General features: G+C 41.1%; 1 protein-coding gene across 9 annotated transcripts in view; it reads right to left on the reverse strand.

Moving 5' to 3' along the window:
- TFPI (tissue factor pathway inhibitor) overlaps positions 1-21,546 on the reverse strand; it is a 251,892-nt gene that overhangs the window by 39,771 nt on the left and 190,575 nt on the right. For 3 of the 9 annotated variants that reach the window (XM_065561975.1, XM_065561974.1, XM_065561980.1), the window contains exons 1-2: positions 14,543-14,631; positions 3,203-3,324 (exon numbers count right to left, since the gene is read on the reverse strand). In XM_065561975.1, the coding sequence (XP_065418047.1) occupies positions 3,203-3,324; positions 14,543-14,616 (196 nt within the window). In that variant the 5' untranslated portion in view covers positions 14,617-14,631. Of the gene's footprint in view, positions 1-3,202; positions 3,336-14,542; positions 14,632-17,124; positions 17,477-21,546 lie in introns of those variants that run through there. The other 6 variants (XM_065561978.1, XM_065561976.1, XM_065561979.1 and 3 more) reach the window with 4 other exon arrangements.

Below are 21,546 nucleotides of genomic sequence, written 5' to 3' on the forward strand. Positions count from 1 at the left end.
TCAATACTAAGCAGCTTGTCATTGATGAAAAAGGGGTTTCTTTTTCTCTCTCTCTGTCAGTTTCATTTGACGACTTACCACCCACACACTGCTAAGAGCTTTTCCTACCAGTATATCTGAATCCTCAGACTGTCACATTAATTCTTGATAAACGTTCACGTCATAATAAAAAGTACATTTGAATGTCAGTGACTCATTCATTTGAAACTTCAGATCAAATAAAGGGCACCCAGCCACAAGTGGTATCATGGGACACTTTACGCAACATAGAAACAGTTATGTAACAGGTTGGCATTTTCTGTAACTTTTTGATACCCTTATTCTTGTAATTATTTATTATTTGAGCACTGACACTGTTCTCAGCACCATGCAGAACATATTGGAACACTCTCTATCCTGCTGAGTTTACAGTTTCCAAACTGCGGTAATTTAAACAACATGGGGGTTTTGATACTTTTATTCAATAGGATCCCAGAGCATGATTTTACACATTCTTTGGGTTTAAGAACCACTTTATCCACCACAGAAATAGAACCTAGGGTGGATTTCTGGAGTGACACATGGGAGCTGTTTAGCAGCATTCAGCACCACTCTACAACTGCTTAGGACAGGAAGTAAACACCATAAGTGAAATTCTGCCCTGAATGAAGTCAATAAGAGTTTTGCTATTGACTACAATGGGTCCAGGATTTCACTCCACATTTAAGAAAATTGCAGGAGGAATTTTAGGTAGGAAAAACCTAATTATAGAATAGGAATTTGGTGAGAACATCAGATAGCAGCCCTCCTTTTGCAAAAAGTGCTATGGAGTCCTTACTAGATGCAAGAGGACGTGGTTTCATATCTCAAAGACTAACATTTCTTTGATTTGGAATCTGGATCCAAGATGTGGGAATGCTCAACATAACGAGTTCATGACTGGTTCTCAAGTTATTGGTTGTGAAAGAATCACAGACTCGAGAAGGGGTTTGAGTTTTCCTTTGTGCTTAAAAGCAAAAACAAGTAGTAATCTGTAAGCACTGTGCTTTGTTTTTCATGACCCTTCCCCCCAACTCCCCAAAAGGATTGTGAAGCTTAGTCTACTAGGCTTTTTAGTTTAATAATTGAACTAGAAATTGAAATGGTCTGTGCGACAATTTATCAAGGCTGTTGAAATTGTAACAAGAAACAAGAGTTTCACAAGCTACTAGGAAGCAATGACAGGTTTCAGAGTAGCAGCCGTGTTAGTCTGTATCCGCAAAAAGAACAGGAGTACTTGTGGCACCTTAGAGACTAACAAATTTATTAGAGCATAAGCTTTCATGGGCTACTGAAGTGGGCAGTAGCCCACGAAAGCTTATGCTCTAATAAATTTGTTAGTCTCTAAGGCGCCACAAGTACTCCTGTTTTTTTTAGGAAGCAATGAGTTTGTCAAAAAGAAAATGTTTGTACTGTACAGTATAGAAAGGATGCATGCTATGCAAGGTCATGTCAGCTTTTGCAAAAAAGGAAGTTTATTTATGGGCTTCAAGGCTGAGAGGTAAATGTAAGGGCAAATTTCTCTAGAATGATCCAACCTGATTATGAAAGGAGGGAATTTATTTGGTGCAGAGCTAGGATGTTATTTTCAAATTTGGTGACACTGATTGGAATAAAATCCGACTACACTGACTATATTTCTATTGTAGCTGATGACTACACAGAATTAATGAACATTGGTGTGGGTGATGACTGTTCATCCTGGGCCAGATACTCCCTCCCTGATGCTAGAGCTATGAAGCCCATCCTGAGTCTATAGAGTGCTAATCCTATTCTGATATCCTCCCAGTCAATCAGTGGCGGTCACCTCCTGTTCTAAGACTCCATTCCCACTAGCCTTTAGGGATATTATCTATGAGGTACTGTGTATACTCAATGTTTTCCCTGCTCTGTGGTTATGGACAGTGGGGGGCAAGGAAGAAGAGGCATGGGTGTCTCTGGTTGATACATACAAGCTTCCCTTAAACTGGACACCCAGTTGATGTCTCTAAATTTGAGCTGCCAGCTGGGGGAGGTATCAATCCACCAGGGTAACTCTGAGAGAGGCAGAGAAAGCATTTATTACAAGACCCATACTCTATGTTCTTTGAAGGACTCAACAATTTGAGGGTCAAGATCCTGCCTCTCTCTCTTCCCACGGCAGAGAGGCAGGATGCAAAGAGGCCCACCTGGAAGGGAGTCCATTTAAGAGAGCTCCTAGTCCCCTAAACAGCCTTGAACCATCTGTCCACTGAGTAGCTATGGAGCTACTCTTTACACCATTCTGCATTGGGCCCAACCTGTTGAGAATTAGGTAATCTGGTGTGAATGCCTACTTACAGATGCGTTTATATGCCCATTACTGCCACGTCACCATAGGCCAGGATTTGCCCTGTGTTGATGTTGTCATGCTGTGTTCTGAATGGCTTAGAGAAAAAGACCTATTACTTCTTGAAAACTGCACCAAAATTTTTAAAACGTGGCCTCTAAGTTTTGTACATGAAGCTAATGTCACATGCAGTTAATACACTTGCCTGTGCACATGTAGTAACTGTGTATTCAAAATGGGCATGCCTGGAAAAAACCTGGTGTGCCTGGGTAAGGGGCAGTCTTTAATTGCACCATCAGAGGAACAACTCTTGAAAAGAAGAGCGATTCTGTGAGCTTCTGTTTTGTGGAGGGAAGGAGAGTGGTGTATCCTCACCCCCTACCAGACCATCATATTCCTTCCCCTGGTACATGTGGAGAGTACAGCCATGATTCCACCTATTCCCCAAACATGCAAGGAGCAATCCTTACTCCCTGCCCAATTGCACAGGACACATTCACAGTATAGCTCTTACAGAGTGATGTTAGCAGCTGGCACGGGGTTTGTTTGGGATCGTTTCAAAAGGGTTGGGAGACAGTCCAGAAGCTGTAGCTTGGAAAGAGCTTCATAACTGATTTATACACACACACACACAAACACACACATACACTATACTTCATAAGTTCTGTCACTTTTTATGCCACATTCTTAGTATCTCACTGCAAGAGCTACAGTCCAATACATTATTAGGACTGCTCTTTGCTCAGATAAGGTCCAGTTCTGTTTCCACCGAGTTCAATAGGAAAGCACCTGGACTTTAGTGGTGAAGGTTAAGGTCCATGATTCTTGTTTCATGCAATTTCAGATGGCGAAAGGGTTAAACTTGTAAACTCTTACCTGGGATGTCCTGGTCTTCTTCTCCATTTTTTGAGTCTGCAGTCACATGCCATGGGACACAGCCCAACAACAGGAGTAAGGTAGTAACTAAGGAACAGTCTCTCTTCATTTCTTTCATCTTTCTGAATAACATACAAATACAATAAATACTTAATAAAGTTTCCTGAGAAACAACGTTGTTCAAAAGAATATGAAAAAAATAAATCCTGATCCACAAGATTTTGAACAGTATAATACACTTTTACATATATGACTAAGTACACTGTAGCTAATGTGGATATACATGTAAGAGAGAGATGTATGTGTATAGAAAACATAGGCCTAGATTCTCAGCTGTGCTCTGCAAGGGATCAGGTTTAAGCTCTCTGATTCTGAGATCCCATCCTCAGCGCAGATTAGAAACACAATTAAGAGTCACCAAGCAGTTACGTTTATTTTAAGATACAATTTAAATCAGATCCCAGAGCATGGATTTCTTTAGATGCAGCATTTCAGTTTCCAAAGCCAACTTCAGTTCAACTCCTTAAAGAAGATTTATGTTGTACAAGTGATCAACTAAATTGATTGCACAACAGCTAGGATTCTATCTGAAAATATATATATCTATACATAGATATATATATTTAAAACAAAATTTGATGAATTTATTTTCATAGGCCATATTTTCTGCTGGTAAAATTCCACTGAAGAAAATAGTGTTATGCCAGCAGAGAATTTGTCCCTATATATTTTGAGAAAAGTCATTCATATAATTTATCACCACAAGCTACTAAAGCTCCTTTTCTAGTATTTGGTTTCTTAGTAACGGCTAATAAGTTTAGGGCAAAATTTTTCAAAGGATCTCAATGAAGTTTCTAATTTTGTGTACACAGCTCTGAGCTCACAATCATTTGAATACAGAATATAGAATTCTGCAAGCAAAAATGTTATTTGTATGTATGAGTGATAAAGAATGCAGGGGTGTGCATGTGAAAGTTACTAGTGACCCCCCCTTAACAGAGCCGCCTTTATGTCAACCAACGGCCATTGGGGGAAGCAGACACTTCAAGTACACAGTAGCCTGAACTTTTCAACTGTTTTCCCTTCAAGGCCTTAAGGTAGTTGGAGCTGGTCCCAAGCCGGTTTTCACTGACCAGATAGCAAAAGCACGGGTCTGACTACCACCAATCAAGTGTTAACACTGCAAGGATCTTTGTATGAATGTGTATAAAGGATCTGTAAAATGTGTGTAAGACAGAGTTTTTGTACCAAGGTGCAAAACTCTCCTTTCTTCTGCAGAATAAAGCAACTCTTCCTTATCCCTGTCTGGCTGTTATTGGCTCTCAGCTAGGTGGACCCGATATTTTGGTGACATGCATGCACATCTAGAGGCCACTTTTTGAAAATCTGACTTTTAGTGCCTACATTTGTTTTGTTTTACAGAAACAAAACACCTTCACACTAATCAAAGTTACCTTAATTGTTCCAGAATATTAAGTGGAGAATGAGATCACTGAGAAAAATTGTGTACCCATCGATTCCCCAATGCAGAGAGGTATTATCCGCATTGCAACACCCTTTAGAAGAATAGAGCATGCACTTTTTTTCATTGCAGGCAAGCTCTCAAGTAAATGCAAGGACTACATTTGTTCCTCGCCCCTCCATTATGCACCCAGAGATTATCTCACCTAATGATATCTAGATACAGTGCTTTACAAAGGTAGTCCACATCATTGCTGTGCTTTAGGGCTAGATACATCATGGGATTTAGGGGCCTAACTTCTGCTTTAGGTCCCTAGGTCCAACATATATAGTCACCACTGAGATCTAGTCTTGTCAATTTTGGTTGGATGTCTTTCCTGGAGATTTCATCACATGATAATATTTAATTAAAAATTAATCTTTAATTCCTGGAGACTCCAGACCAATCCTGGAGGATTGGTAATCCTACCGATATCCTCAAAAGCCTGCTCAGATGCTGCCTAATCCTGTAGATGCTTAAATTCCCTAGTTGCCTACATTTCTTCCAGGAAAGTCTCTTAGGCATCTACATTTTCTCTGATTGGCATGTGAAAAACCACCTACGTCCCAATGCTGCCAAGTTGCTCAGCTCTTTAATTTGCACCTAAGCCCCAGCAGGATTCTCACACAACCTGACAACCTCTCTCCCCACACTTCTTGTAAACTCAGACACAGAAGAAGAATGGGCCTATTATCTCAATCCTTCCTGGCTGAGCCTGCATAGGACATGGGAGGTATCATTTTCTTTGGTTATTTGAACATGGATTTATGAGAGGAATTGTGTCTGAGTCAGACTTTGGGCCAAACTTTTAGTTCACTAGAAAAATGAAAGCATGACTAGCTGTAATCTACATCTATCATGTCTATCTGCCCAGGAAATTAGATGTTCTCATCACTATAGTACTTGAGCAACCCACAAACATTAACAATTTTTTTTCTCACAACAGCCTTCGGAAGCAGGGAATTATCACCACCACTTTGCAGATGGAGAACAGAGGCATATGAGCCCAGATCCTCAAAAGTTAGGAGTCTAAATACCTTTGAGGATCTGGGCCATAGAGATTAGTTTATTTGCCGTGGCCACACAGAAATCATGGCAGAGCCAGAAACTGAACCCTGACCTTCAGTCCCCAGTCAGTGCCTTAATGACAAGACTATCATTCCTCCCCTGATAATTTACAAGTGATATTTTTTCCTTCTGTTTATTCAGTTTAATTCCAATCTGTGGCCTTTATATGTAAACAAAAGCAGAGATGAAATTCTGAAAACAAAAATCTAGTGAAAAAACAGAGCACACAATGAGTATTAGAAGTAATTTGTAATGCATGAGTCATCCAAAATTCAGTCTGGATCCAGTAAGGCTTTAAAAGTTTTTCCCACTGAAAGTTTAATATTTCATGTGGCTAGTGATGCTGAGGTATATCGTCATTCAATGTGTTCTATAAGAAATGAGATTTTGGGATTGAGGGAATTGTTTTAACAGAAGAAAAACTACATTGTTAAAGTCTTTCATGGCTCCATTATATTTTTCTGCCAAACTAAACAAAGAAACACATTTGCCTTTCAGTTGTTTCATATGCTTCATTTCAGCTCTTGCCCCTGCCATTGAAAATAATCCATCCATATTATATTTTGGCAAGGTTTCAAGAAGTCAAAACCCATATTGTGTTAGATAACATGATATTTTGTATTAAACCTCAGCATATGATTAGATTGTAATTCTAGAACCAGATTTGGAAATGGTTAATTTCTGCTCAAGATTTAATAATTGGTCTTTGGAGGAGGCAAACTGATTTTTAATTAATAAAATAATTCTGAAAAATCATACAAAAAGCAATGAAATTGAAGTTCTCCCCACATGTTGTCAAGAGAGATTCCATGGTACTTTTCACAAAGGTAGTGTTTTATGTTCCTCTGCCCAGTTGTCACTTATGCAAGTAGTCACTTTAGCTTCAGTTGGCTCACTCATGGGAAAAACGGATTTCAGGGTTGGACACTAAGTAAGAATATTATACCTTCCCATACTCCAACTGCTATTTTCATTAGATAAATATTATTCTTTCCTTCCTGTCCCTAAATAGTAGCATTGCTAGCACTATTATAATGGCCCACATCATTATAATGGTCAGTATGTTCCATCCAGAGTTGAATGATCCATGGGAAGTTCTCCCACTGCCTCCATACTAGAGGAATTTCTTGTTAGCTTGTAGACTTGCTATGAATCTCCTGCACTTTCTCCAAAAAGAAGTTCTGTGGATTTCACCAACAACTACTGACTGACTTTCTGTTGCCAAATATTTATTTAATTCATTTCAATACCACCAGCTGAATTTACTTGCATGTCTTACCTCACCCTGTCATCTGCATTAATATTTCTGACTTGCCTTTATAGACTCATAGACTTTAAGGCCAGAAGGGACTGTTACGATCATATTAGTCTGACCTTGTGCACATTGCAGGCCACAGAACCTCACCCACCCACTCCTGTAGTAGGCCCATAACCTCTGGCTGAGTTACTGAAATCCTCTAATCTTGATTTAAAGACTTCATGTTTCAGAGAATCCACCCTTTACTCTAGTTCAGGTAACCGGTGCCTCATGGTGCAGAGGAAGGTGAAAAACCTCCCAGGGTCTCTGCCAATCTGGCATAGGGGAAAATTCCTTCCTGACCCAAACATGGCGATCAGTTAGACCTTAAGCATCTGGGCAAGACTCACCTTCCAGACACCTGGGAAAGAATTCTCTGTAGTAACTCAGTGTCCTCCCTCTATAGTGTCCCATCTCTAGCTGTTCAAGATGCTAGCTAATAGCAGTTGTGGATGGTCCACATAGCCCTTGTAGGCAATCTCATCATATCATTCCCTCCATAAATTTATCAAGCCCAGTCTTAAAACAAGCTAGGTGTTTTGCCCATTTATCCTTTGTCTGTTACAAAGTCCTTCCTCTTGCCTGTGTCTGCTCTACCAGTTCTCTCCATCCATCCTGTTTTACCAACTTCTCCAGTCTCACACCCTCCCAATAGAGATTATAGAGACACAACACGCTGTGCTTTAGGTGAATTCAAGACTGTCTTTATTTCCTGTTTACACAGACCCTTACCTCCTGGTTATATGTTTCCTACTGAACACACTGAATAGTGGCTCTAATTGTTCATAACTAGCACCACACTCCCATATTCACCTCAATTCAATCCTTCCAGATAAAAACTATAAAAAGCAGGTGGTTTTCAGAGTACATATCATATCTGTATGTAGATAGATACATGTACACACCCATATTTTATAATATGTATATTTTGTGGGACTGTTAAGACAATCAGTTAACAAACCTAAATAACCGTGTGATCTTATGAGTGTAACCTTTGTTCTCCATTCCGTTATTCTCACTGTTTGCTGCTATAACTCACTGTATCATGTCCAAAATTAGACTGTAAGCACTTCTAGGCAATTTAAGTGCTTAATTAGCCTGTCAGGCATCCAGCACATTTTTGGCACTATATTAATAAAAGTAAACATTGAACACAAGAGGTGCCAGGATAAAGGCCCGTGGAACTCTGCAGCTATGGGCTGTTGGAGAGACTGATCGGTTGCCTAGCAATTTCCCTTTGTGCTCTCTCTCCGAAATAAAAAAGCGGAGACATTTCAAGATATTCCTTCTACTCCTTCCAGGTATTGTAATCAAGAAAGCAGCAACTCATGATTCATGTTGCTGATATCAGCAGTTGATATCTGTCCTGCTCAGTGGCCTCAGGAAATCACTGACCAAAGGCCACTGACACTGAGATTAATGCTGTTTCCATGTCACAGCCTGGCCTGCTTGATGATTAGAATTAAAAAAAAAAAAAAAAGCTGTTTATTAAGTGTTGCCTGGCCACTGCTTTCTCAAAATACAATGTGAGACCGTTCGCTGAAATGCTTGCTGCCAGGCACTCTTGCCTTTTGAGATCTAGACCAGGACATATTAAAGATTTGCCAGCAGCATGTGCTTCCTTTGGGAAGTATTCGTGCTCTCCTGCCACCAAAGGGCTTAGACAGTCTCCAGTTTCTAATCAGCCAAGAAGGGCAAAGGATCCATTTCCATCTTGAGTGACATTCACATAGTGCATGAAAAACAAACAAATAAAAACCAAATAGACTCTGAGGAGGAGTTCAGGAGGACTGCCCTGGATTTGCTTAAGCTTCTCCGTATGGATCTAATTCCCCATGTAATTCTATGAGATGCATAAGAACAATACATGTCCAAATAAAATAAAATAAAATAAAATAAAATAAGAGTTTACATGCAAATAATATAGCATCAAGATAGTGACACAAACCCACAAAATCAGTTAAAGAAGAAATATGACCAACTGATTCCTTTTAGTACCTAGCTCTAAAAGGTCCGGTTTGGGGTCAAATTCTGCCACCCTTACCCACAGTGACTATGATATGACTCAGAATGAGTAAGGGTGGCAAAATGTGCCTTTTGAGGTTTCCCTACTGCATCCGTTGTCTTTAGGATGTGGATGCATCTTATGATGCACTTGTCTTACCAGTGTCTTTCTTTGCTTGTGTAGGTTTGTGGTCCAAGTTTAGGAGAAGGTCTTTTTTTATCCGAAGCTAGAGAAGCAGTTTTAGTGTATCACATTTATAATCCACTCTTTGGTCAAAGGCCTAGACCACATTGTTTAAATAAAGAGCTCTGTACAAGGCATCCTGAACTGCTAGAAATATAATATTACATTCAGTAGCTGAGTTAAGTCTGAATTGCAGTTTGTGGTTTACATTAGTAAAATTTTTTAAATCCATAACCAGGATTATTATATATAGATAGAGAGACATATTCTAAGTCAGCAATTATTTCAAGAGTGAGTGGAGAATAAATATTTTTCAGTGAATAAAGAGAATGCCTGACATCATTTGGGCTGGGTAAAGAAGTAAAATCAATATCCAATCAACTAGATTTTAGAATTCCCCAGTCTTTCATGAGTTCATCAGAAGTAGATATTCCGAGACATTTTGTAGCATGCCTCACTTTTGTGTTTTGAAGAGAATTTGGAATGAGAAAGATTTCTGAGTACTTTTAGTCCCTGAAGAGCCCCTACATTTTATTTAATGCCCCACTTCCCATGCGTATGGAGCCCTCCATACTGCTTCTCAAGATAATGTAGGCCTAATCCAAAACTCAGGTGGACCTTGGATCAGTCCCAAGTTTGCACCTGAACACTCCCTATATAGTGGGACTTATGGATTCCAATCCCTCAGGTTTAAATCTAGAATTCTGGTTGCCTATTCCAGGGATAGGAAATATATATCTTTTAGTTCTCAAAAATTGCTTAACCAGTTTTTGCTCAATCCTTCAAAACCCCCAAAAAGGTTTCACCCAAGGCTGAGAACAAACATGCTGTGTATTAAGCCAAAAAGGGAAACATTTGACCAAGTAATTAGCATTTGAAAATAACCCTTTGTAATAGCAACTTGTGCAACCGAAACTATATAACAACAAGATATTCAGTTGGGGGAGTCTAAGAAGGAATTACTGCATTTGCACAAGGGACAAAAAATCTCAATGAGACAGTTGCAGTCCTGTTCCCATTTCCCCTCACCCCTTTGAAAAGAGTATTTTATTGAAAGTAGCCCTTATGGGATTGCCAATGTTTGGGTAGTTTCCCAAGAGGAAATTCAGCCTTTATAATTGCACATCTGCCTTATTCTCAAGAACAAATCAATACAGAATGCCCTTTATCTTCTTACTAAATTCCCCTAGAGTCAAACATTCCTAGTACATTGTGTCACCTTGGGAGGAATGGGTGAAGGTTCTAACACTTACTGTCTGAGGCTCTTTTTGCAGTTTAGGAATGTCTCATATCAGATTAAAAGAAAAACAAAATCCAATATTAAATTCAACTGCTGCTTAACAAAAAAATGTATCTCTACAAAACCAAAAGTTTTACAAATGCTTGCTTAATGTTCAATGGAGGCCTTAAGATTTAAGATTCAAGTGGAATTATTATTTTTAAGGTGGTATATACAATAAAGCACAATTCAAAATGTATTATGTGTGACCTTCTGCTCTGGGGATCAGAAGCAGCTGGGGCATGTACAATTTTTGCCAATTGCATGCAGGAGACAAGAGGGGATGGACTTAGCATGAAGAGTGTGTGTTAATGCTCTCTCCATTTACTTCCCCCAACCCCTGATCATACTTGGCCAGATTCAGGTATCCTCACTCCACCAGAGTAGCATCTCACTTCACAAGTGGTCCCATTGACTTTAGGACAGGAATGATTCAATCATGCATCAGTGACAGCTTTTCTTTACATCAGAATATCAGGAATTTAAACTCAAGATCTTATTGGCCCATAGAGTTAGAAAAAGGAGCATTTTACTACTGGAAAAAGGAGACTCCAATTCTCCAGTGGGACCATGCCCTCTAGTAAGTCCCAAGAGGACTGACTTTAAAGCCGTGCCAGAAGATAGGATAGGTTACTTCTAGAGCTCCCCCTGAGCTCTCTACAGTGGAACTAATGGTAACTGTTGCATTTGACTTTACAGTTGGAGGGTTACAAACTGTAGTCCCAATAAACTTTAAAACTTTCTAGACCTTTCCTAAAATGGGGTTTTCTGTGGCATAAGATTATCTGATGGTTTAGGGTGGTATACAGGCCTTTTCAACACTGATTAGTGATAACCTACGTAACACATACTCGGGAATAATACCTATGCCTGATCCATGACCTGAAGGTGGGGGAAAGTGAGTGGTATAGAGGCAGCTGCAAGCCAAATGGGAACTTCCTTATGACAGGAATCCTAACTGTGAATTCCTTTATGATGGGAATCCCCAACTATAGAGGAGCTGTAAGCCCTATAGCCGGAGTGGCACAAAGGAGACTTAACCTGGGATTTATCCCTTTATATACTTGTAATGGCTAGAAATAGCAGAAACCTTTCTCCACGTTTGTAGGGATTTTGCTGAAAAAAAACCCCAACACAAACTTTTTGTGTGTTTTCTGACCACTTTTCAGGAATACATTTTTCATGACCTGCAGTGTTAGACCTTTTGAATATACTTATTTTGCTTTGCAGCCTGTTCTGCACTAATTTCTATAGTAACTAGAGTTTAGCAGCAAACATTTTCTTCTGTCTGACTAAATGGAAAGACAAACAAAAGGTGGGTTCATATATTAGCAACTGACAGCGTTAGAAAAAAGCATCAAGTGACCATGAAAGTGACTTATTCAAACTGATAGCATAGGAAATGGAAGAGGGGAAAAATGCAAAAGATATGGTAAATTCAGGAACAGTAAGACATAGGTTATGAAATTTTGAGCGTAGTCTTAGGTTGTATTTAGTACAGTTTAAATTAAGGAAAAAAGATCTAACTAGATAAGATTATAGCAATTCTGACTTAATTTAGTCCACTAGTCCCTTTGGATAATTCACTGTGCTTAAAAATATATATAATTTCCCCACATTTACTCTAATCAGTAGGATCCCAAACTGGACTATGTCCCCATTCTCATAGACTCATAGACTCAGACTTTAAGGTCAGAAGGGACCATTATGAACATCTGGTCTGACCCCCTGCATGATGCAGGCCACAAAGCCGTCCCTACCCTTTCCCTTGACTCTGCTGTTGAAGTCCCCAAATCCTGTGGCTTAGAGACTTCAATTAGCAGAGAATCCTCCTGCTAGCGATCCCTGCCCCATGCTGCGGAGGAAGGCGAAAAACCTCCAGGGCCTCTGCCAATCTACCCTGGAGGAAAATTCCTTCCCGACCCCAAATATGGCGATCAGTAAAACCCCGAGCATGTAGGCAAGATTCTCCAGCCTGACCCTCGTTAGCCATTATACTATTTACCTGCCATGGCACGGTATTCATTTGACTAAAATCATGTCTTTCCATTAAACCATTCCCTCCATAAACTTATCATCACTGAACTAACCAAAGCAGGGTTTTGCCCTGTGGTAGAAAAGGTATTTTGATCCACGCAGTACTTTTTAACAAATGATAGCACCATGTTTTTCTCATTGACACTGCTGTAAGGAAGAAGAAAACCAGGCCTATCATTTTTAATCTGACAGTATCCCTACAAGACAAATATTTACTGAATGTAGCTTGATTTGGAAAAGCTAGGAATAGACAGTGGTTTCTGTTTGCACTCAATTAATATTTGAATGTTGAAATGCTGTTTCTCACACATCTGTTTCTTCTCCCTCTAAAAGATAAAAAGTGATTGAAACAAGGTAAGTCTAAACAAACCATGATATATATGTTTCAGAAAGCAGTCAGAAGTTTTGCTTTTGACATGATAATACCTAGGGTTACCATATTTGAACATTGAAAAAAGAGGACACTCCATGGGGCCCCGGCCCCGCCCCAACTCCGCCCCTTCCCCTCCCCCGGTCCCACCCCTTTCCCCACCCCCGGCCCCGCCCAACTCCGCCCCTTCCCTGTCCCCATTCCAACCCCTTCCCCAAAGTCTCCGCCCCCTCCCCTGAGCACCCCACATTCCCCCTCCTCCCTCCCAGCCACACGAAACAGCTGCACCAATTCTAAAGTCAAGCACTCCACTAGTATAGACTCCCATGACTTTAATGAAGCTGCTCAGTGGAGGATCTGCCCCGGCCCTCAGTTTTTGGGAGCGGTCAGGACACGCAGCTCACACTGTTCTGTTTCCCAGCTCCCCAGATGCCTTGGAGCACCCAGTTCTCCTCCCTGCCCGGTAAAATCCCGGACATTTTGAGCTATTTAATTCTTTAATTCTAAAACGTAATTCTTTATATGTAGTGAACTTTGTATTTTCGTTTTGGCATTGTGTTTGCTCCTAGGATCAGGGGCAGCCAGGGTCTCCACGTGCTTGGCCCGCCACAAGCCAAGCTCAGAGGCTCCCATTGGCTGGGAAAAGCTCCAATGGGAGCTGTCGGAGCCAGCCCCTGCAAGCCCTGCCCCCGCAGCTCTGATTGGGCAGGTATTTCGCAGTGATCCACCACACTGCTGTGTCTCATCACAAATGGGGAGCTGAGTGCCATACAGCACACCCCAGCCCCAGGAGCTCTGATCCACTTGCAGGCAAGGCAGCCCGATGCCCATCGCAGCCAGAGCTCTGATCCCTCTGCACACTCCTGCCTTTTTCACACTGCCCTCCCCTCCTCCCCCACCACAGTCAGTGCTTTTTGGCGACTCCCCGGAGCAGCTCCCCCAGCACTGCCCCCCACCTGTGCAATCAGCGGCGCATGGTACTCCCAGCTTTGCTGCTCCCTGACTCTTCGGCTCTGTTTAAGAGCCAAGCTGCCCTAGTGCTACCGGCTTCAGGCACTTCTCCTACCTGGGCTCCACCTGAGCTGCTCCTCCCAGCTCAGACTGTAAGAGCCGAGCTGCTGGCTTCTGGCAGCCCTCCCCTACCTCAGGACCCAGAGCTGGCTGGACACGTCCCTTCCCCCGGCTCCAACTGAGCTGCTCGGCTCCGCCCCCTCAGACTTACAGAGCAGAGCTGCAGGAGCCAGCGTTACCGGCTTCAGGCAGCACCCCCCCTGCCTCGGGACCTTGCACCGTGGGAGCAGCTCAGCTGGAGCCGGGTAGGAGAAGTGCCTGGCTGGGGGCTCGGGGTCCGGAGGCGGGGGGGGGTGCTGCCTGAAGCCAGTAGCGCTTGCTCGGGCAGCTTGGCTCTGTAAATCTGAGAGAGGAGGAGTGGAGCAGAGCCACAGGGGGAGAGGAAGTGCCGGCCATTTTCCCGGACATGTGTGGCTTTTCAGCAATTCCCCCCGGACGGGGGTTTGATTGCTGAAAAGCCGGACATGTCCGGGAAAAAGAGGACGTATGGTAACCCTATAATACCAACAACAATAAAAAAAGCACAGACCGGAATTTATTTCTGAATCTAAAGTATGAAGGAAGAATGTCTGCTGGGTAAAATGTCCAATTTTTCTGTTTCATGTTCACCTCAGAAGATTGACTGGTCTTCCTGTTTTGATATGAAGCAACAATTACTGGACTGTAAACTGTGTGCCAATTATAAAATGTCCCCCAATATCTTACAGGCCCTGAACCAACTCCAGGCCCGTGGGTATATAGGTACACTGCATGTGTTAAGGAGAAGTGCAACTGTAAAGAGTCTCTTCTTTCATGGTGCACCTAAACAGCACTGGGCAAGTACTAAGACCACCACTAGGATCAAGACTCTGTGTTATGCCACATAGCCAAGTCTTCAGCTGGCTAATCCTTGACTGCAGCTGACAATAGGGCCTTGTGGGCCAGAAGGAATCAATAGAAAATGATATTTTTTTCTGGTTTTGAATCATTCTATAAAATTTAAAAGAAAATAATGTACCCATTGTAGAATGGCTCAAGGACCCATAGAATGGAGATCATTCTCAGTTCAACTATATTTGTGGAGGTTCCATTTGAGCAGATTCTGCTAACAGGTTCTCCCCAACAAGCTGATGTTAAAGAGTGTTTGCATAGATAGGACAATTATCTCCCTATTGTCCATGCCAGACTACCCAGTACTGCTTAAGGACTTAGCATCTTTACATGAAAGAACTTGATGCCTTTGGGGGTAATGTTATTTTTCCCTGGATTTTTGCATGGATTTTCAATGGACCAATGCTGAGGATCTGTCCCCAACTTCCCCTCCCCCCGGACCCTGCACTAGTAAACATAAAAGATTAACATAAATAGCTGCCAGATTTTCAAGATTGTGTTAAGAACTTTTAGAATACTAGCAATATTTCAGAAACATAGGAGCTTGAGAAGGATTTTAGCAGAAGGGTCTGAGGCCAATTTTATGGAAAGTCTTCTGCCCACACACTGAGACAAGACTGTTCAGGTCAAATCTTCAGCTTGTGCAAGTGGACATAGCTCATTGACTTAAAGTAGATTTGGAAGTTTACACTAACCCATTTAGGATCAGGCCATCTACATACACTGATAAGGTTTACAGAATTTCAATACAAAGTTTCTGAAAGATACTGATTGCTTTAGATTACCAAATCTAAAGGATTTTAAAAAATTAATTCATTGTTGCCAGGTTTGCTTTTCACATTTCATTCTAGGCAGGGAGCAGGCATCACCAATTTGGTAAACTTAATATACCCTCGTTTTACACACACACACACACACACACACACACACACCATTTGAAAGCTTATTATGTCTACTTTAAGATGAAATATTACATGGAAATGTCAAGTGATGCCATTATGGATAAACAATGATCCCCCCCCCCTTAACATGTTAAAATGACTCCTTTGAAATCTTTACATTTGTTTCATTAGTTTAATGACCCTAAGACATAAAATTCGGTTTTGTTGTGACCTCCATGCTTTGTTCCATAACATTATTAGGTGGTAGTTCTTGGCAATTCAGAAAGCATGCCCTTATTGTTCCTATCTATTCGACAGCTGAACTTCCTGTCTTCACATCTGTCCATAAGACTTTCAGGAAGGACGGTTTATTTTACATTTTGCCTGAAGTACTTCCATGACTAATTTAGAGAACTGAGTCACACTGATGTTTTTCATATCTCTGATCCCACCGTTCCCCCTCCCCCATCATTTTCTCCTTTGTCCATTTTTCCCCCACTGATCATTAGTGCTATGTATCCTTCTTCTCTTATACTCCCTATACCAAATCTAGCGTGTAGTTATTTAGATTTTATCCCTTGTTTTTAAATCCAGTTAAATATCATTGTGCTTTCATTAGAGTTATCATAAAAGAAGCTCAAGTTCATGCTGATCCAAAGTAGAATATTGCACAAATCATTTTTTGTTGCTTGTTCTATTTTTTCATTCAGTATGACAACAGTCATTACCTTGTTCATTGTTTAAATAATCTATGGACCAGACAGGGAAAATATTCTTTTGATTTTAATAATGAGTGAAATTGATTTATAGTTACATGAGATTTGTGTAATTCTGCTACAACAGACAGAGCATTCTGCTGATTCTTAAAACTGTAATTGCCTCTAAAGGCATGGGCTCAGGGGATTTGAAAACAGTCTAGCAGACAGACCACAAAACTCTGCCTGAATAAATCTGCCTCTCTCCCTGGAGCTTCCACTGTATTCAATTGAGTGCAAGCATTGTTTGAAAAGCTTGAGACATTTCATGACAAACTCTGGGTTACCGATCAAAATTAGTATAAAATGTTTCACTGATGGTTTGGTTCTAAGCAGCCACTTCGAGCTTGCCAAAATGCCCATATGCTGACAAGTTCATTACCAGCAAATAGTTCCTATTGTAAGAGCACTGTCTCTTTAGAAACAAAAATCTACCTTTTTTGCAATCCCTGAGTACTAGACTTTGCATCTGGACATCCGACTACAGTACCTAACACATGCTAAGGAAAAACCAACCAACTTTTGACATCCTTTGGACAGAATTTCTTGCCTTCTTCCCCCAAAGAAAGTCTTTTGCAAAACAAAGGCTTTTACAAAGTACTCACCAACCGAATTCCTGTACGCAGTTTTTGAAAGAGAATTGGCGAATTCCTGAAGCGTGTTGAGCTTGCTTCTCTGCTATCAATTCTTGTTGAAGATAGGACTTGGGAGTGGGGGAGATACAATGGGAAAAATGCAATCTGATCCTGCTATAATGCAGCGGTAGCAGCCTGCTGATTACACTGCCAGAGGTTGCTCCTCTGTTTGTTGTAAAGAGAGGGTTATTCTGGCTACGATTCAATGAGATCAGCAGCAGTGGGGAAGCTTCCTGTTTAGAGTGTTGTGACCTCGCCTGCATTTTAGGGTAACTTTTCTAAATAGCACCAACCACAAAAGAAACATGCTTCCAGTATGGAGGAAACTGGATAAGGAGGAAGTCTAAATGCTAGCTCAGTTTTTTTGCTAACTTCAGTACATTGATGACAGTCATAAAGTAGTTTCACTGTTTACTTCACAGAGATATGTTAAAGCTTCCCATGTATTCTGCTTGCATCATATTCCCTTTATGCAATAAATGAAGTTCTGTTCAAGAGGGGAATGACTTATCCATTCTACGCATAGTAGATTAAACACAGGGTCTACATTGGCTTCTACTGTATGGCAACTATAACTTTCCCTTTGCTGAGGTGCCTTATGAGCACCCAGTGCAACCCCAAGAGCTGGGGGCACTGGCTTGAAGGGGGGCATGGCAAGGGATATGCAGATATAGCTCATCTCCTCAGCAAGGTCTGAGGATCAGGGTTCCTACGGAGCCCCTGGTTAAGTTAAAAACTGTCCCATTGCTAGAAATATTGCCTGCCCTCCATTGTAGGCAATCCCCCAGCCCTATCTGAGTGGCAGTAGTCCTTGCTCACACAAGAGTTACTGGTAGGAATTCTCTTCACTTCACCAGCTTATAACTTCAAAGGTGATGTTCCCAGAATGGGATACTTTTACATAAGGCCAAAATTTTCAAAAGCCACTAGTGAGTTTTGAGTGCCCAACCTTAAAGGTGGCCCGATTGTGAGATAATGCTGAACACCAACTCTCTGAAGATCTCAGCCTGAACACTCAAAAATGGAGACACCCAAAATCACCAATCCATTTTTGAATCTCTTGACGTATATGTTTACAGTTTGGGTAAAAATACTGGATGAAACAAACTGAATCACAAGCCATGATGCCTGATACTATTTTTCTTAATCTGGTAACATTTACTTACCAAATCATCATGAAAAATTCAGAATAGCCCCCCAAACCAGGCAAAACTGTCCTACTTTAGAGTATTATAAACCCCAAACTCTGATCAATTTTGAGGGAACTATGCTGAGTTTTAGGCACAGAGAAAGGGTTTTATAGATCTGGATGGAAGTCAGACACAATTTGCTAATTTCAGCTGAAATTAAAAATAAAATTGTCATCCCCTGCCATGTTCCAAACCTCTTTGAATTTCACTCAACTTTGATCTGTAAATTCTAGCAGGTGTTTCTATGGAAGAGATCAGCCAGACACAATAGCTCCCTTGCGATATATTGGGGCCTAATCTTGTATACACTTACACACAAGTAACTTTTATTGTATGTAGTTCCTTTGAAACCAATGGCATTTCTCACATCAGTAAGGTTACATGTGTGTGAATATGTTTGTAGGGTCATGACATCAGTTCAGCCACTTCAGTGAAGATCCATAAACCTGAATGCTTATTTATCCCCATTATAGCAATTTTTTTTTTGAGAAAACATATATAAACAACAATATTCTCAGGGACGCAAGGAGAACAATGTCTCTATTTTGATTAAAAACTGGCTGACTAACAAGACCTTTGATAAGTAATGAAATCAAACCAGAGTTCAAATTTTTCATTGTAGATAGAAAGCACAAAATGAGAAGCTTAGCTCAAAGGACAGCGTCTCTCATTTGAAGATGATCCTGTTTTCCTTTAGATTTTGATGAGGTAGCTCCAGTTCTCCACATTTACATTCAATCCTCATGATTTACCAAATGACAACTATTTATCTTTGAATGTCTTTAATTTATAATTAGGAGCTGACAGACTGTGACTGAAGTTGGGAACAGACTTTGAAGATGAAACCAGACTGATTTGAGCTTTCAGCATCACTAAATAAAGTTTGACGTACAGTCTGACCCAAAGCCCACTGAAGTCAGTGGAAAGAATCATAGAATCATAGAATCATAGATTATAGGACTGGAAGGGACCTCGAGAGGTCATCGAGTCCAGTCCCCTGCCCGCATGGCAGGACCAAATACTGTCTAGACCATCCCTGATAGACATTTATCTAACCTACTCTTAAATATCTCCAGAGACGGAGATTCCACAACCTCCCTAGGCAATTTATTCCAGTGTTTAACCACCCTGACAGTTAGGAACTTTTTCCTAATGTCCAACCTACACCTCCCTTGCTGCAGTTTAAACCCATTGCTTCTGGTTCTATCCTTAGAGGCTAAGGTGAACAAGTTCTCTCCCTCCTCCTCATGACACCCTTTTAGATACCTGTAAACTGCTATCATGTCCCCTCTCAGTCTTCTCTTCTCCAAACTAAACAAACCCAGTTCTTTCAGCCTTCCTTCATAGGTCATGTTCTCAAGACCTTTAATCATTCTTGTTGCTCTTCTTTGGACCCTTTCCAATTTCTCCACATCTTTTTTAAAATGCGGCGCCCAGAACTGGACACAATACTCCAGCTGAGGCCTAACCAGAGCAGAGTAGAGCGGAAGAATGACTTCTCGTGTCTTGCTCAGTGCTCAATTACAGTGTCTTTAACAGGCTCCTGCAATCTTTACAGGGTATCTTTCTTAGTGTCTTTTGCTTTTATTCAGTATATTCAATGAGATGGAATTTGAGAATTTTAAATCCCTAGAGTCATTAGAAAAGTGCTAGGAGACCCCAGTAATTTCTCAAACTGTACAACAAACTAACAAAAAAGAATGTTCACTGACTTAAAGTCTCCTCCTAAGCTATCATCATTTTGTAAACATATCTGGAATAGTAGTGCAGTGATATATCTGTTCTAGGAACTCAGGAAGCATAATTCTGGAATTTTCTAACTTTTCTGTGTGCAACTTTTCAATCTGCATGTTCTTTTGTTGTATTTTATGTAATATATGTGCATACACATCAATCTTCAGTGCAAAGATTACAATTACAAATAGCCTTTGATAAGATTTAAGAGATCTGATTTCTGATGTGATTTAACACTGGACTCAGTATGGCCATACTACAATCCACTAGAGAGATGATCACTAGCTGCCACAGGAACTCAGTTAAATCGTGATGAAGAGACATGTATAAAACTGAAGTAGGCAAGAAAATCGAGACAAACAAACAAAAAAACTAAACACGAGCAAATCTGTTGTAGACGTGTGCTCTTTAAAACATTGCTCTCACTTGCATTCCTTATTCAAATCTTAATCTTTCAATAACCTTCCCCTCTCTTATTCTTGACAATACTAAATGAGTTCTATACAGACAGGGTCCTTCACACTCTACCTGGTGTCTGTAACGTAACAGCCCAGACAGCATCAGCAAGAGCCCTTTATAACAAGCTGCAGGTGGCTCTCATGCTCAGCCAGGCAGATCCACTGGACAGAGTGGTGAACCTTCCCTGAACTTTTTTCTCTATCTTTAACCCTTTGTTGTCCCAATAGCCTGTTAAAGTGTGGGTGTGGGCAGGCAGCTAGTGGGTATGAGCTCATAACAGGAATCTCTTCTGCTGTTCATAAATTCCCTCATGGAATTCAGTGACATGGGAAGCCCCACTGTGTCCCAGGACAATCACTGGAAATTAGCAATACTATTAAGGCTTTGCATTTTCACAGCAACTTCCATCCGAGGATCACAAAGCATTTTACAAATACTACCCACCTGCGAGATATTACTTGCACTTTACGATGGGAAGCTAAGGAAGTGAGAAGTAAAGGATCAGCTTTTCAGGAGTAGGCGTGTGCAAATTAATTTGCATATACCTATGAGAAGCGTGCAAATAGCTGGTGAGTGCATGTGTAGGATGTGTCATGCAAATTGTGGCCTGTTGGGCGCATACCTTAGGCTTGCACAAACACAGACACATGTTCAATTGTGCCATGCTTAATTCTGAAATTTGGCACTGTGGATGTTTCAGCTCTGACTGAGATTGAGTTAGCCACCCAAGCTCAGACCTAGAGGGTCCGAGCTGCTGCCAAAGCTAGGATGTCCACACTGCTATTTTTAGCCTACTAGCTCAAGCTGAGCTAGTATAACTGTTGACCCAGCCTGGGAGGCTGATTCCCAGGTGCAGAGTAGATGTAACCCCCATGATTTATTCAAGGTTACACAACGTGTCTGTAGAAGAGCTGGGACTATAATTCAAATGTCCTGAGTCCCAGTCTCAGGCACCAATTTTCTAGAGTGCTGGGGGGTTCTTGTCCCCTAGCTCTGCCCAAAGCACCAC

This window comes from Chrysemys picta, chromosome 11 (genome assembly GCF_011386835.1).
Source record: "Chrysemys picta bellii isolate R12L10 chromosome 11, ASM1138683v2, whole genome shotgun sequence".
Taxonomy (NCBI): Eukaryota; Metazoa; Chordata; order Testudines; family Emydidae; genus Chrysemys; species Chrysemys picta.